At 40.5% G+C, this 17,167-nt stretch overlaps 1 protein-coding gene across 1 annotated transcript; it reads left to right on the forward strand.

Annotated features, from left to right (window-relative positions):
- Positions 1–303: 303 nt before the first annotated feature.
- Positions 304–11,609, forward strand: LOC135475982 (endoglucanase E-4-like). The gene is made up of 12 exons (XM_064755963.1): positions 304–374; positions 1,336–1,516; positions 3,617–3,872; positions 4,492–4,662; positions 5,670–5,854; positions 6,463–6,622; positions 6,989–7,100; positions 8,100–8,259; positions 9,050–9,194; positions 10,234–10,399; positions 11,033–11,223; positions 11,473–11,609. The coding sequence occupies exons 2-12, from the start codon at positions 1,337–1,339 to the stop codon at positions 11,517–11,519; spliced, it is 1,773 nt and encodes a 590-aa protein (XP_064612033.1). The 5' UTR covers positions 304–374; position 1,336; the 3' UTR covers positions 11,520–11,609.
- Positions 11,610–17,167: the final 5,558 nt, after the last annotated feature.

The raw sequence follows: 17,167 nt of genomic DNA on the forward strand, positions 1-17,167 counted from the left end.
CCAGCGCCGCGCAATGACCCGGGAACCTCCCACCATTGCGGTCGCTGTGAGTTCAAGTTCACCTTGAAAGCCCCGGTTTCCTCCGACCAATATACATAAATGCATATAAGCAGCGTTTGTAACACGTGGCCCTCGTTGGGATATATAACCTGTGCTGAAGTAGAGCCAATGTCAAATGAAACCTAGTTTGCGCTTTAAGAGTTACCATTTCCGACGTCATGCGTTGAGAGCCTGATATCTCGATAAGAGAACTTCCAGTTCATAACTGATAGCTCGAATGCCATCATCGTCCCAGTTGTTCGTGAAATTTAACAGCTGGGTGCAAAACTAATCTGTCTGCTGTACACATTTAGGATAAAGCTCTTGGACTTTGGGTAAGCCTTAATAAACTTGCCTTGTAGGGACTATACAACATGTACTTGATGTACAAGATGAATACATATATCAATTTGTCTGGTTTGAAGCTGTACCCAAGAGTATTTCACAGCTATTGGGGCTGTCACCCTGAGCGTTGGCAGGAACTTGACAAGACGCCGAAGGAAATGACTATTTACGCCAAGAGCTTGTGAAACCAGCTGGCGATTGAGACCGATCGACTATACGGAAATGAGGTAGTGAGAGAACCCTATAATTGATGAAGTCAGTAGTAACATGCATGACTGACACTTTCCGAACAACGACAGCGAAAACATGCTACAGAAAATTTCCAACAAGGCAAGGTTTTGGTAAGAAACGTGGTGGAATCTCAGTCTGTTGTATATACATACCCGTGCTTGATGTAAAGGCGAAGTGGAAGCAGTCAGAGATATATTCTTGGTTTGCCTAGTCAGGGAATAGGGTGGCGTGTAGGAAAATCCAATCAGAACATTAGAGAAACAAAAGAATTCTCACTTTGGTCAACAAATTGACTTCCACAGCATCTTATCTGGCTAGTTTAATGTCAGGTGTCAATATCTGTGTTCAACAATTTTATTTGACGGACAGCATGCTGTATTTGACGGACTGCATACTGGATTTTACAGGCAACATACTGTATTTGACCTACAGCATGCTGTACTTGGCGGACAGCATGCTGTATTTGACGGACAGCATGCTGTATTTGGCGGACAGCATGCTGTATTTGCCGAAATACGCCAACATATTTATACACAAGAAAAAAGTTTACACTTCTCGCACGATGGTCTGAATGGAAGGAAACGGTATTTTTGTGCAAAAACATAAAATGGGAAACTATTACTTAACAATGTGCAAACAGGGTAATATTTATATACAAGCGAAGGCTCTAACGAAATGATGGCGGGAAAACATTGCAACTCTTGATACTGTCCCCGTCAGGATGCTGTACCCAGCCGTCATCCTCGTGGCTCTGGTCTCCTCCGCTAGGGGCGTGGATAAAATCGCCGTGGTGAATTCGTGGCCGGGAGGGTTCCAGGGTTCCTTCTGTGTGCACGCTAATCATGCCTATCATGGATGGAAAGCTCTCGTCATTTTTTCCAGCGCCGTAGAAAATATCGAGGTAAGTAATATTTAATATTTATATTTAATTGATCAACGTTTTATGAAGAATTCCAGAGTATATTTCACTTATATCACGACTGCCACGTTTTGTGGGATAACCACTCATAATTTCATACATCTGCACTTGCCAAGCTCTGCACTTGGCTGACAGTTGAAACGGGAATGATCTAAAACTGTGCCTTGTGCAAGAAAATGTGTCCACAGCCATGAATGTCATTTTTGGTTGAAATGTGCACTTTTTCGGGATCTTAAAAAGCAATATTTTTATTTTTAAAAAGCAATTTTTATTTGAACATTCTGGGAACATCCACCTGAGGCATCATGTACTGAATTGTTGAAACCTACTGACAGCCTACAACTGCTTAGACGTATATCTCATCATGTATTCAAACTCATTAATTTGCATAATCGTGTTAATTAGGACGGGTAGTTTCTCCCAGAGATTCAAAATTTGTATTTCATATGTACATGTATCATGGTGTACCAAACACACCTATCCGCCAAAGAAGTATTTTAAGTTATATTGCAATGTATGTTCATGGGCCATGTGGGCCTTCGACAATAAAGTTCATTCATCGGGCCGCAGTCGTGCCAGCAGAGACGGACGTCGAACACTTGGATTTTAGAAAGAAATGAACGGTGGAGACAAAAGCTTGGGTATGCATGGATCTACTTCATCCAATATCCCACCCCCCTTTTTCGTTGAGCCAATGAGTGGGACATCCGGTTGACCTACCTATAACATTACTGATTATAATTGGTCAAATGCATATTGCTGATTGGCAGTTCAGAAAAGTCTATTACCAGGAACATGTATCTTGGTTACTTGTTATTGGGCACAAATGAAGACCACACCAAAACTACCTCAGTGACGGATTTGACCAATTCACTCAGACAAAGGCAATCTATGGTGGCCTGTCGGACTACGTGTATCTGTAATGCAATAGTTATCAAGAGCGTTAAACTTTTAGCATGAAACATACCTTGACAATATTTAAAGAAAAAAAGCAAACAAACAAAAAACACACACACAAAAACAAAAAACAAAAAGGGAAGTAAAGCCATTGACAGCCAGAATTGGACTCACTACCCTGCATTAGACTGTACGTTTCATTCAGACGCCGTTACACGATTGCTTCCTGTGAACACAATCAAACTGGCATATACGCTTTATGCCTCATCTGTTGTGTCTATCCGACATCTTTCAAAATCTATGCTTAGATTTGATGTTTTGTATCCATGGCTAGAGTACATGTGCCTATAAGCAAATAATAAAGAGGACTGGGCAATATTGCCACATAGGCATGCATACGCTAGTGGTTCACTGTAAAATGCACTGTTATAGGATACCTGGAAACGTACTATGAAACAAAAAGAATGGTTTTAATGGAAATGAAGAAAGATATGCCAAAAAATTGGGGAAAATTCATTTTGAGGCACATTTTGTATTTGTGATAGCCTCTGTATTTTCAACATATTTCCCGTCAGTGGTGGGAAATATTCGGAACTGACGTCATTGATGAAATTACTCGGAGCGCGGGACCAGCTTAGCGCGCAAGATTCGGGCTCTCCCGCCTCCTCTCCCCGTATTCAAAATTGTTTTGACAGCTATCACCGTTGATACAACTGACCGTTGGAATCTTTGGGAAACTGCACTTTAAAGACGTTTTAAGGGTTTTAAGAAGAAAATTGAGAAGCTTTTTCTGTACATAAGCCACATCATATACGCAGCATTAAGAAATAAGAACCAAACGTTGCATGTATTCTCTAAGTAAAAATACGTCACATAGATTTTTGAAAAAACTGAAGATATTTCTGCCAGGCTCACTGTCTCTACGCCTAGAGGTTTCCATTATGGCAAAACGATAATTCAAGAAGTTATTGTCTTACTGGATTGAATTTTGGACATATCGTAGAGAAAATGGTATTGGATACAGAAGGTGGCATGGTACATTCAAATTAGCAAATACGTTCAATGGCTGTGGGGAATGATTTAACTGTATCTTCAATATATATCACTCAATTAGTTAAAAGACATGCAGTCCGTTTGAAGAGTTTAGCAACTAGGTGGTATTCTTTAATAATCGTCTTTTCTCAGACCAATGGTGCGGATATTTTGTCTTTGAACACCGACAAAACAGAATATGTATTGAGAGGAAAAGAACGTGATCCGAACATTGCGAGAGGACAGTGTGTAACGGTCAACTTTACCGCCACAATAGCACACGGCAGCACCCCAACAGGAACGGTAACATGGCTGGACAAGTTCGACTCTACAGCAAAAGAAACCCTTGAAGTTACTCAGTCTCAAGGCAAGGACGCACCAGCAGACGCCACCCCTCACGGGCACGGATGTAGGTAACTTTATTATCGGTGTTTAACATTTTAACTTCAACGTACCAAACCGATATTAATTACATACGTACAGCACTACTCTAGGCTGAAGGAGGAAATTAATGATCTGTATGCCGCTTGAAACTGAAAGTATGGTGTATACCCAATCATTACGACGCTTTTGGCCTCAGGCTGCTCTTGCAAAACGTCCTCAGTCATAAGCGCTTCACTACTTTCACATTAATATGTCATTATACCTATATCGGTGACCTTATTAATGAATCCCAAACTACACCACTCTCAAAGTAGATTCAGTTATTAATTAAAAAAAAACAACTGAAAAACATCTGAGACGGTGCTAACGAGATAGTAGATCAGGGACAGATACGCATGCTCAACAATCCGATTGATGAAGACAGTACAAGATTGGTTTATCATCACTATATATGTCGGTTTGACCGCAGCAACCTGCGGATGGTCGTGCGTTTCCCTGGGGCTCTGCCCGGTTTCCACCCACCATAATGCTGGCCGCCGTCGTATAAGTGAAATATTCTTGAGTACGGCGTAAAACACCAATCAAATAAATAAATAAATACTGTAGCAAACGTCCAAACTAACTCAATACTATACTTTTTACAGCAACCCATGAAAAGTACGATTATGGTGATGTTTTGGGAAAGTCCATTCTATTTTACGAAGCGCAAAGATCTGGCAAACTTCCACCAAATAACAGAGTTTCTTGGCGAGGTGACTCCGCACTGAAAGACGGCTCTGACGTAGGTCATGACCTTACAGGAGGATGGTATGATGGTATGTGAACAGCCACTCAGTCGTTATAGTCAAGGCCCTGTTGACACCCACTACTGATAGTATACATAAAATATGTCATACAACGAAGACCATGATTTTATGAGAAATGATAAAAGACATGCCAACCCCCACAAAAATGAGAATTTTTGTTTTCATTTTGAGGCATGTTTTATATTTCTTTTTAAGCCCTCTGTTTTAGGCATAATTCCCGGCAACCATCGGAAATATTCAGAAACGACCTCATCGATGAAGGTATCGGGAACGCGGGACCTGTTTAGCTCTCCCAATTCGGGCTCTCCCCACAACAAAGTAGTTTTCAGAGGTATCACCGTTGACCTAATTTCCAGACTGATCGCCGAGGCTTTAAGAAAACTTTAGTTTAAAGCCATAGTAAAGTGCACAGGCTTTCCAGTTCCCCAATTTAAAGGGGGGAAGGGGGGGGGCGGTGCGGGGCTGAAAAAGCAGAAAAATAAAAGGAATCAGCCCCCATTTACCTTCACCACAAGTTGCCTTATCCACTATGAACATGAAATATATCAACACCGGGTGAAAAAGTATCAATCAGTGCAATTACCTACCTTGTAGATATACCTTGTAGTCGCTAGCCACCTTTTCAGCAGTTATCGAGAAAAAAATTAACCTCAAAAATTTCTTTGAATACTAATCTGTGCAATGGGCGAACTACTTTTTTAATTTACGACACAGGGTTTACGTCAGTCAGACTTTCAAAAGCCAGCCTCTCATCAATGCAGCCAGTGTGAGTTCAAGTCCAGTTCATTCTGGCTTTCTCTCCGGCCGTACGTGAGAAGGTCTTCCAGCAACCTGCGGATGATCGTGTGTTTCCCCCGGGCTCTGCCGGGTTTCCTCAAACCATAATCCTGGCCGCTGTTGTACTGTCGAAATATTCTTGAGTACGGCGTAAAAACAATCACACAAATAAAATAAAAATAAATAAATAAATAAATACATTTACGTGTCGTTCAAAATCTAACTAATATTATTTCTAGCTGGCGATTTCGTTAAATTCGGCTTACCTATGGCTTCAACAACAACATTACTGCTGTGGAGTTTGATTCAGTGGCCTGACGCGTACAAGGCCGCCAAACAGCTGGACCACATGTATGACTGCGTGAAATGGCCGCTGGACTACTTTATCAAGTGCCACACCGGTCCTAACGAATTCTACGTCCAGGTACATGTGGGATCTTATTATTCACATTGATTGTTGTATTGGTCAGAGTGAAATATGTGACTCATGTGTCTGGGGCCTTCATTGTGACATTTTAGTGAAGCAGCATTCCATTGTGTTGTTATAGCTACCCCTGCTACAGGATGAATAGCGCCGTTAAATATCTTAAAATACCTTTGGAAATGACATTAAAACGAAAATAAAGACGCTCAACAAGGTGGGAAAGAATTGTTAAAACATGAAATAAGGTTCATCTGCCTAACACCTTAGAATTATGAGTAAAATTACTCTCATTTATTCTTTTTTTTTAAACATTCTTTTAACAAAGTTTAATGCATTCAAATGTTTGAGTTCTATCGTGGGTTTGTGGTCCATATATAACCGGGTTTGGGGTACTCGGACGTCACAAGAAATCGCTTCCACTCTAAAGACAGCTTAGAATAGATTACTTTAATAATGTTCCCAAAAAGCCACCTGTGAATATAAACATAAAATTCTTTAAAATTCAAATTAACATTCAAATGCATTTTAATTCCAGTTTTACAATGTCTAAAAATTTTAGTATAAGTACAGAGGAATCCGGGTAGTCACTTTCATATTCATTCTCCTAGGTTGGAGATGGGTACATAGACCACGATTATTGGGGACGGCCGGAACAGATGACAATGAAGAGACCCTCGTTTAAGGTCGACGCGCATCATCCCGGAAGTGACGTAGCGGGAGAGACAGCTGCCGCTATGGCAGCTGGCTATATTGCTTTTAAACAAAGAGGTGAAAATTACAGTTTACAAAAAAGAAAGGCTGCTTTATTTTACATGTGTAGGATTGTGAAAACTTTTTTGTTACTATCTGAGTCACCATACCAAAAAAGTGAAACCATCATCAATAGTAATTAACAATAAATGTGGATTAAAACTCTCACCTAATGAGTTATTAATACACTGCCTTAGAACAAAATACACCATCGTATAAGTGAACTATTCTTGAATACGGCGTAAAATACCAATCAAATAAATAAATAAATAGAAAAGAATGAAGACAGGCGGTCGTCGTATCAGCTCAAGGCCACAAGCTGTGGTTTTTGGTATTTGCGGTAAGAAGCACTGGTATGTTAGAGAGAATTGCTAATATTTTCAGATTCCCACTATGCTGGGACTTTGTTGGCCCACGCCAGGCAGCTCTACAAGTTCGCAACAACATACAAAGGGAAGTATTCCACGTCTGTTCCCAAAGTCGTAGAGTTTTACGAGTAAGCACTTTCATCCTGACTTCTTAGAGGTGAAACACTAAAGACTTTCAGTTGAAAGTTACAAGCTGACCTTGTAACTTCAATTAACTAAAGCTTATACTTTTGTTGACTACGGTGTAAGACTCCAGTCAAATTAATAATTAAATTTTCATTCTGAATTTAAAGTCCGTTAAAATTTATTTCAGAGAAAAAGAGGGCCGGTGTTTATTTATTTGATTAGCGTTTTTCGCCGTGGTCAAGAATATTTCACTTATACGACGGCGGCTAACATTGTGATGAGAGGAAACCGGGCAGAGCCCGGGGAAACACACGGCCATCAACAGGTTGCTGACAGACTTCCCCACGAACGACCGGAGAGGAAGCCAGCATGTGGTAGACCTGAACTCACAGCGACCGCCTTAGTGGGGGGCTCCTGGCTTCTTGCGCCGTGCTGGCGGGCTAACGCCCTCGGCCACGGAGGCCCCTTGTCAGTGTTTACGCCCACTGCAATAATTTATACTGGTAATACACAAAGTCGTATCTATGTTAAGGGACTGAGTTAAGAAACATCAGTATAGGTTCATGGTATTAGATCACTATTGTCAATATTACATATGTGTTACCAGTGAAGATGAGCTTTAATAGGAGCCAAGAGTAATCATATGTAAAAGTCACTATGGAGATGCTTGCCTTCAAACTGTGTCGTAAGTTGTGTAAATAGAAGTTTCTGTTTTAAACCCTTTAAAAGCAATATGATTGTATGACATATTTAACAGGGGTTATGCATGCATTTTAATAGCACTACTTATGTTATTTTTTATGTAATTTTTATGAATTTTCCTGTAATAATACAACTTTAATAATGCACTTTTAATAATTATTGCTGCACATGGTAAAATGGGATTGTTGTTCCAGGCATATACAAGACTACATTAAAGCAGAGAAATTATCCTGAGAAGGACGTTATAAAAGCAACATCCTTTTTAACGATAACCTTACCTTTAGTATTCTTCTTGCCAGATCGGACGGTTACATAGACGAGTTAACGTGGGCCGGCGCATGGCTGTACAAGGCCACGGGGGAGCAGAAATACTTGGACGAAGCCCAGGCCAATTACAGACTTGGGGCCTCCGGACCGGCTTGGGCCTTAGACTGGGACAGCAAGGAAGCGGGGGCTCAGGTAGTAAATTACTGACGAACTTTCTATCGTGTAACATAGATGACAGTGAAGTGATCTTAAACAATACCAGACTGCGCACCGCGAACGTTGTCGATCGCTTATTGTTACCAAATCCATCTAGTAATTAAGACATCCATACAAGCTCAATATTTTCGTCAATAATATTTCGGTAAATATTATTGAAAACCAATTTTGGTTGCCCACACAAGCTCATTATCACTGAATCAAGTTTTAGTCTTAAACCAAACGTCACCATTGACGGATCGATCGATTCAGCCATTGCCATAGCAGTTTCAAGTGTAAAGAAAGGGCTGTCTACTTTAAGAACATTGACAAAACGAGCCAGGAGATTATAAAAATTATTATAAAAACTATTTTGGTCTCTATTACTGAAATCTTCCGATTTGATCATTCATATAGGCAGGGTAGCTCACGGTATGGTTCAGTCAACTCGAAAAGGAAAGCTCTTTGTTCTTTCTTTGGGTAATGCATGAGGCGTTCACATTGCGGAAAATGTAATATTACGCAATACTATTGTAGACATCTACACACGTTCAATTATACTGATGACTCATCAATAAAACTCTACTGAGATTTGATCCCTTAAATAATACACACACCAATATTTGAGCTTCAATACAGAAGCTCAATATTATTGTCAATATTCAGTATTGACAATACCATTCAGGTACATATTGAGTGTGTATGGGCCGCTAAACACACTTTTTCACAATACTTTTTTCAATACACGTTGCCAATACAACATTTTTATGTACATCTTTTACGCCAGCTGCTCCTGTACGAGATAACCAAGGACACCGCATACAAAAATGACATCACTCATTTTCTGAGGAATTGGATGCCAGGTGGGAATGTGCCTTATACCCCTAAGGGCCTGGCTTACCGGGACAAGTGGGGACCAAACGCCTACGCAGGTTAGGCAAAAGTTTGTAGTATTGTATGCTATTAAAATTACTCAAACTTGCGGATTTTGTTCGGAATGTCCCCTTTAACAACATCTCATACTGGCTTCGTCTCCGGTCATACGTGGAAATGTCAACAGCACCATGCAGATGGCCGTTGGTTTGTCATGGGGCTCTGTCCGGTTTCCTCCCATGCAACCAAAATGCATTCGTCGTATAAATAAAGTATTCTTGATTACAGTGTAAAAAAACCCCAAAAGGCCAAACAAATAAATATATAAATTTTACCAGCATCATTGTGGTGTCCATATCGACAAGAACACATGTGATGCAATGCATTTTTGTCTCTAATTAACCTTAATTCTGATGGTCTTAAGCAACGTGCGGATGGTCGCGGCTTTCCTCTGAGGGCTATGCCCAATTTGTTCCCACAATAATGCTGAGCGTCGTCGTATAAGTGAAATACTCTTGAATATGATATAAAACACCAATGTAATAAATTTATTTATTTATCTGCTTGGTGTTTTACGCCGTACGCAAGAATATTTCACTTATACGACGGTGGCCAGCATTATGGTAGGTGGAAACCGGGCAGAGCCCCGGGGAAACCCACGACCATCCGCAGGTTGCTGTAAACCTTTCCACGTACGGCCGGAGAGGAAGCCAGCATGAGCTGGACTTGAACTCACAGCCACCGCATTGGTGAGAGGCTCCTGGGTCATAACGCTGCGCTAGCGCGCTAACCAACTGAGCCACGGAGCCCCCTCCCCCCCCCCCCCTTGTCAAATAAATAAACTTAATGCTGATTTGTTCCCAAATCTGGAAATTCGATCATTACTCATCCGTGGAACATATGCTACCTTTCAAATGCAACTTAAAACTGTCATCCCTTGTAAGCAGGCATGCTGTCTTCATGTGAAAATGTGATGGTACTGCGATAAAGGTAACGAAATCCTTGTAAAATCTGGGAAACACAAAAAAATCTGTGTGTGAAACACAAAATCCTACCACTCAGCACAAAATTATTTCATTTTTCTATTTCACTCAATAGCTAACGCTGCCCTTGTCGCTCTAATGGCGGCAGAAAATGGTCTCAATGTCGACAAGTACCGCGCATGGGCAGAGAAGCAGATCAACTACATTCTTGGAGACGCTGGCCACAGTTTCGTAGTTGGCTTTGGAAATAATCCCCCGGTGAGGCCTCACCATGCGGCCAGGTAGGATCAGCATGAGGATGAGCAATGTTTGTCAACCAGAACAGACGACCATGATTTATATAAACTTGTACATTTAACATTTTCACTAATAGGCCCATAGCTAATATTTCATAAGTAGATCAATGCTAATTGCATATAAATATAAACTGGAACAAATTAATGACCACTTGGATTTTTAACTCCCTCCACCTTATAGACTGTAGACACCCATAGCAGGAAGATTATTTTATTTCTATAACCCTCCTCAAACGTTCAAAACGGTGTCTTAAATGTTATAAATGTGTCATTGTCAAAGTTGGTATGTGTGAATGTTACACTGATGCAGGTTACTTCAATACAGTCGCATTTATTTATTTATTTGATTGGTGTTTTACGCCGTTCTCAAAAATATTTCACTTATAAGACAGCAGGCAGCATTCTTGTTCTTGTTTAGAATCAATTGTTTCCACTGGTGAGTGTGTGACGGCAACAAGCTATTTGTGCTAAATAACTATGCCAGGCTCTTTCAGTGCTGCTTAATGTGGATGTTAAAGTGTTGATATAACATTTTATTAAATAACTTCAATCACTTTCTGCCCGCATGAAACGTTTGGAGAGGGTTATAGCGCTTCTTTTCCCTACACCCCTATGCAGTTCCTGCCCAAATCGCCCTGCAAACTGTGATTGGGACAGCTTTGATAGTCACGGGCCAAATCCCCAGATTCTGTTCGGGGCGGTGGTAGGTGGTCCGGACAAACACGACGTGTACAAAGACGACCGAAAGGATTACGTCAAGAACGAAGTGGCTTGTGATTACAACTCAGGATTTCAGGCTTCAGTCGCAGGTAAACAGGCTTAATAAAATTTTATAATTTTAAATGTTTTTCACCCCTAAACCCCACTGTTCTTGCGTGAAACAAATATCCTTCAACATATCGCGTAAGACACCGATTGAATGTATAAAGTCTACATTTAGAAATTAATGTATTAAGTATAACTTTGATGCACGATAAAAAGAATATTTCATACCCATCAAATTCTTATGACTCGCATAAATTTTCAGATGTGTATGAACATATATTTGTTTTCTCCAGGTTTAAAGCACTTGGCGCTGATTGGCGAGCTCCCTCGTGAATACTAATAGTGCAATATGGTGCTGAAAGACAAATGTGTGCGTATCTGGACAAACAAAGCCAAGCACTAGAATCTGTAATAAAGTACGAGCAATTCTATATGCGTCTTGTCTCAACATTTTATATAATGGTCTGTATCTGATATTGTGTTATATTTGTAGGTAGAGATAAGTTACACACGTGCTAAGAAGGGTTTTTGGGGATACAAGTTCTGGGTACAGCTCAGCGTTAAAGATTTTACACCCGGTGTTAAATCCCCATATACCCTTCTGAACCCTCAAATAAAAAGTCATTCTTGCATACTAGTTTTTAAAGCTGAACTTACAAAATCATGCAAGCCATGTCAGCTGGGTGCTGATCCTCAAAGGGGACTTAGACTTATGTCCGTTTTAAATCATAACGTTTACAACGTCACTGTTTCTCAAAACAAATTTACGCAAATATTTCGACAAATGTGGCTAAACAAACGCCACAATAAGCACTTGTCAAAAAGGATGCCCGTTTCAGTAGCCTTTACAGAAAATGGACGAGACAAGTATTCCAGTGCGAAACCGCCTTTCGTCGAAGTCTATGTTGTTGTCTCTGCGTCAGTGAGTGTACATTTTTTATCCTTTCTCAATGAACAGTTCCAGTTCTTGTTCAAAACTAGGTCGTTGATAGGTCGTAGAAGTTTTGAGAGATTTAAGACGTGCTTCGAGAATATAAATTATGTAATCCCCGATGTAATTTGCACTGACGTGGCCTAAAGCCCTGGCATGTGTACATCGATATTGTATCCAGTTTCATAAGCCAATGACAATGAAAAATGACGAATGATGTGTAGGGGTAAACATCATGCGCTCATCCCGGTTTTAACGGGGCAGAGCGAAAAAGTAAGCAACGGTTCTTTCCTGCTCCTCCTGGGCTACTTTCACAAAACTTCGTAGGTCATATTTCTCGTAACTTTTTCGCAAAAGACGTCATCTGGGTTATGGTGCCATAAGGCGACGCCATTTACGATAAAAGTTTCGAAAAATTGATTTACGAAGTTTTGTGAAAGCGGCCCCTCAGCTCTAACGTCATAGGGCAACAGGAACGATTCTTTTGTGCTCCTCTCAGTGTTAACGTCACATGACAACAAAGTCAGCAGCGGTTCTTTTGTGTTCCTCTCTGAATGTGCCTTCGTTCATGACTGGGATTATACCACCCACGTTAAATAAAGTTTGATTATTATTATTATCATCATCATTATTATTATCATTAGACTTCCTCTCCAGTCGCACGTCGGGAGATCTGCAAACAACCTGCGGATGGCCCTGGGTTTCCCCCGTGCCCCAATTTCCTCCCATCATAATTCTAGCAGTCATCGTATAAGTAAAATAATCTTGAAGACGACTTAAAACTCCAATGAAATAAATAAATAAATAATTTATTTAATGCTTACTGAATTTGAAGAAATATCTACATGTTCTCTCAGTTCGTCCGATGAAAGCCCAATCGAATTCTTGCTTCTCTTGCCTTAAAAAGTGATGTCTCCGACCGCACATTTACGTGGAAAGATCTGTTAGCATTCCCATGAGGGTCGTGGGTTTTCCCCGGACCACCCTCGTATAATTGAAATATTCATGAGTACGGCGTAAAACACCAATCAAATAAATAAATAAATAAACAAATAAACAAACAAACAAACAAATAAATAAATTATAACTCATGTTGTCTCATAATCTGCTTGGTGAGCTCAAATGACTACATGAAAATGGGCTTGCTAGGTGCCATAGAGCCTCCAAGTGAACAAAGCTCTAACAGAGATAAAGTGAGAAAAGTTCGGATTTCACCAGTTACGATTTATATCTCAACTAACAACCGTGATAAATCTAAATCTTTAAAATTCCTCACTGCTGTAAATTATTTCTTAAATTACATCGGTTTATGTCATACTGACCCCAGCAATCGATAATCTGACGAGAAACTGATATAAGCTGGACGGTTTGTGATGAGGAGCAATGTGTTCAACTAATGTCTGATTTTCATCAATCCATTCAGAATGACCTGGCTTTCTTCACATACGCCATAAATTACTGACGTAAATGATTAAACGTTAGCACGGGAACGATAGTTACATGGTACAGGAACAGGATCCAAGCCCATTTTCTATAGGCTAACATTCTAACCGCTAGGTGTGATGTTAAGCATAACATATAGCCTGGTGACATGGGACAGACAAACTTGTCTGTATTCAATGCTATCAGGAAGAACTGTTTAGCACGAAATTCGGATGAGATTTCAAATCAGATGTTCGAAAGCACTATATACATGTTGCACAACTAGACGTTGTTCAGTGGCCAATGGCAACTGTTTCTAGAAGGCTTATGTAACAGCCATCGTTTGAGGTTAAAGTTAGATGGTCAGAATAGACACCGAAACCAAAGGCGACAACCGATTTTATACAACGTTTTCATTGTTTGGCAAGAATCAATTCGTTTAAAGGAATCGTTATAATTTCGAACAAGTTTTTTAATTGTCGAAATGTTGAAACACTGTTATCCACTTGCAACACATGTATATGTAGGCTTGTAAAACTATATATTTCACTAAGTTTTAAAATTCATATACGAATAGTTTATTGACCTGTTCATGTAAACAGATAGAGCACATGCTTCTATGTCTATTTCTTTGTGACCAACCCCTATAGCACAGTTTTGTAGAGCGTCCGCTTCGGGAGCGGTAGATCCAGGGTCAATATTGGAAAGTTGTAACTTCCTCGCTTGACGTTCAGCATGAAGGGGGTACAGGTTGACCCGTATGAGTATAATGGTTCGGGCGGGGCAGCTTACTTTCCTTCGGTAAGGCGTCTAAGTGAAGCAGCACTAGATAAAAAGCGGTGGAAATCCGTCCGTCAACAGAGAGGCATATTACATGCACTCTAAGAATTCCTTCGTCGTCGTAACATTTTTATGACTGAAAAATTGCTGAGTGCGACGTTACTCACTCACTCTATTTCTTTGTAGGGGTCGAAGTGATATATGTCTATTCGTGATACTGATGTGGTTTTATATGAAGCTCTTATTGTACTGGTGTTGTTCCATGAATTAAGCGTGGGTTGCGCATGTGACCGGGGGCGTGTCTTTGCACAGGAGAGAGGTGTAACAAGAGTAGATTTCTTGTGCTTACATGTATATTAGAGTGAGTGAGTGAGTGCTTGGGGTTTAACGTCGTACTCAACAATTTTTCAGTCATATGACGACGAAGGAATCCTTAGGGTGCATGCACGTGTAATGTGCCTCCTTGTTGCAGGATGGATTTCCACCGCTCTTTTATTTAGTGCTGCTTCACTGAGACGACTTACCGAAGGCAAGTAAGCCGCCCCGCCCGAGCCATTATACTGATACGGGTCAACCAGTCGTTGCACTACCCCCTTCATGCTGAACGCCAAACGAGGAAGTTACAACTTCCTCTTTTAAAGTCTTAGGTGTGACTAGATCAAGGACTGATCCTGGATCTACCGGTCCCGAAGCGGACGCTCTACCAACTGTGCTATCCGGGCCGGTTACATGTATATTAGAAGTCGGGGCCTCGGTAGCAAGGTGTCCGTTCTACAGATGTGTAGCAAAATTGCGTTAAGCTCATTTATCATGGCGACGTATCTCTTGGTTATATGTTGTAATAGAAGTTACGCCAGGCGCAGTTTTCGGCTGTTTTGTAGAACGGGCTTCTGGTAATTAGAGCGCAAGCCTGGCACAATGACCCAAACGCATCTCCCCTGAGCACCTCCCACCTGCATGGTCTGGTTTCCTCCTACAGCAATGCCTGCCGCTGTCGAAAAAGTGAAATATTCTTGAGGACGGCGTTAAACAATAATAAATCAGTCAAATAAATAAATAAATATATGAGCGGAAGCTAGGGATACATGTAACTTCCCCATTGTTCTTTGTTAATGGAATTTGTGAGGTTAGCACATCACTTTAACACCCGGTAATCTCACTTGAACAATTGTGGACATATAGACTCCAAAGCAGAGCCGGTATGTACGTAGGGCGAATCGCGCGGGGCAATCAATGGAGCCAGTGTGTATTGCTTGGTGTATTATTCCTACCGCAGTGCATCCTCCACCAGACATCAGTGTGATATTCAAACTCACTGGGTTCAATACATAAAATAAGGCATTACTGTATAATGTGATTTAGTTTATTCTGAGAATTGCCATTCCCTTATTCCTGGTAGGAAAATTGGTATGCATGCAACGAAGTGTAACAATTCAGAGTGTATGTATTCTGAGAATTAGCTTATACCACGGTGTAGCGGTACTCTGTGGTGTTAAAGTGAGAATCTTTCGCTAGATGTCATTGACACACCGTAGAATCGGAATCACAATGGCTCAGGAGGCTTAAACGTTGGAATCCATCTCTCTCTGCTTCGAATGCGGCTTTAAATTGGGAGGCTGGTGAACTACATATACCTGGCGAAGGGCAATGTGTGGTTTATTCCTTTCATTTCGATTTCTTCCACCCATAAACCAGACCGCCGTCATATAAGTGGCACATTTTTGACTATGGAATTAAACATCATGCAATCACTTACGCATTACTAAAAATAAAAAGTTGTTCCATCGATATACCACAGTTTTGTTTGACAGCTTTAAACACACCAACTTTGGTAAACTCTCACAGTTATACCTGGGATAAATTATACTTCCCTTGTTCCGCTTGTATGCATCCGGGCAATTAAGAAGGGGCCTCCGTGGCTCAGTTGCTTAGCGCGCTAGCGCAGCGTAATGATCCAGAAGTGGTCCCTGTGAACTCAAGTCCAGCTCGTGCTGGCTTTCTCTCTGGCCGTAAGTGGGAAGGTCTACCAGCAACCTGTGAATGGTTTCCCCTATGCTCTGTCCGTTTTTTTCGAACCATAATGCTGGCCGCCGTCGTATAAGTGAAATATTCTTGAGTACGGCGTAAAACATCAATGAAATAAATAACTGAATTGTGAAGAACCTTTCAGTATACTGGTAGCTGAGACACAGTGTTATATACAGTGAGGCTATATTACAGAGGCTATATCGGAGAGTTTTGGCAAAAAATCCATATTCTGTAATCAAATCATCCATCTTTAAGAAAAGCTCAAAACAATGCATTGAGTAAATATCAGACCCGTGTACAGTAAAATGATACTAGTTTATAAAGTTATATAATGCGATGTGGTGTGTAAATTTTGAGAACTGTTTTACCGACCTTGAACACTAACACGTGCACAGGCCAGACTGGCATTTTGTGAAAGGTAATCATTTGGACTATTCTAATTTGAGCATCGAGTACTTGCCAAATATATATTCTTTTTAAAACCATTCGTAAACGGAAATCGCCATGCACATTCACATTGAAGCGTAGGTCTGCTATATGTATCATTTTGGTTTACAAACCAAATACATGGGTTGGAAGTAATTTCAAAATCACTATACCGATTAACGTTGAAATGCAAAAATACCATTGTTATTCATCAGTATTATCCAAAACCCGTAATACTGTTTTGGATATACTTTATACAATTGACTTAAGTATATCTACTCAACAATGTACACATAACAAACGGTTTGACGCTGACATTAATATAAAGTGTTGTTCGAGGTCCTGTACTTTAGTTAAGTTTCTTGAAATAAATTATATTGGTTTATATATATTGGATTGCT

Source organism: Liolophura sinensis, chromosome 9 (assembly GCF_032854445.1).
Source record: "Liolophura sinensis isolate JHLJ2023 chromosome 9, CUHK_Ljap_v2, whole genome shotgun sequence".
In the NCBI taxonomy this organism is placed as follows: Eukaryota; Metazoa; Mollusca; class Polyplacophora; order Chitonida; family Chitonidae; genus Liolophura; species Liolophura sinensis.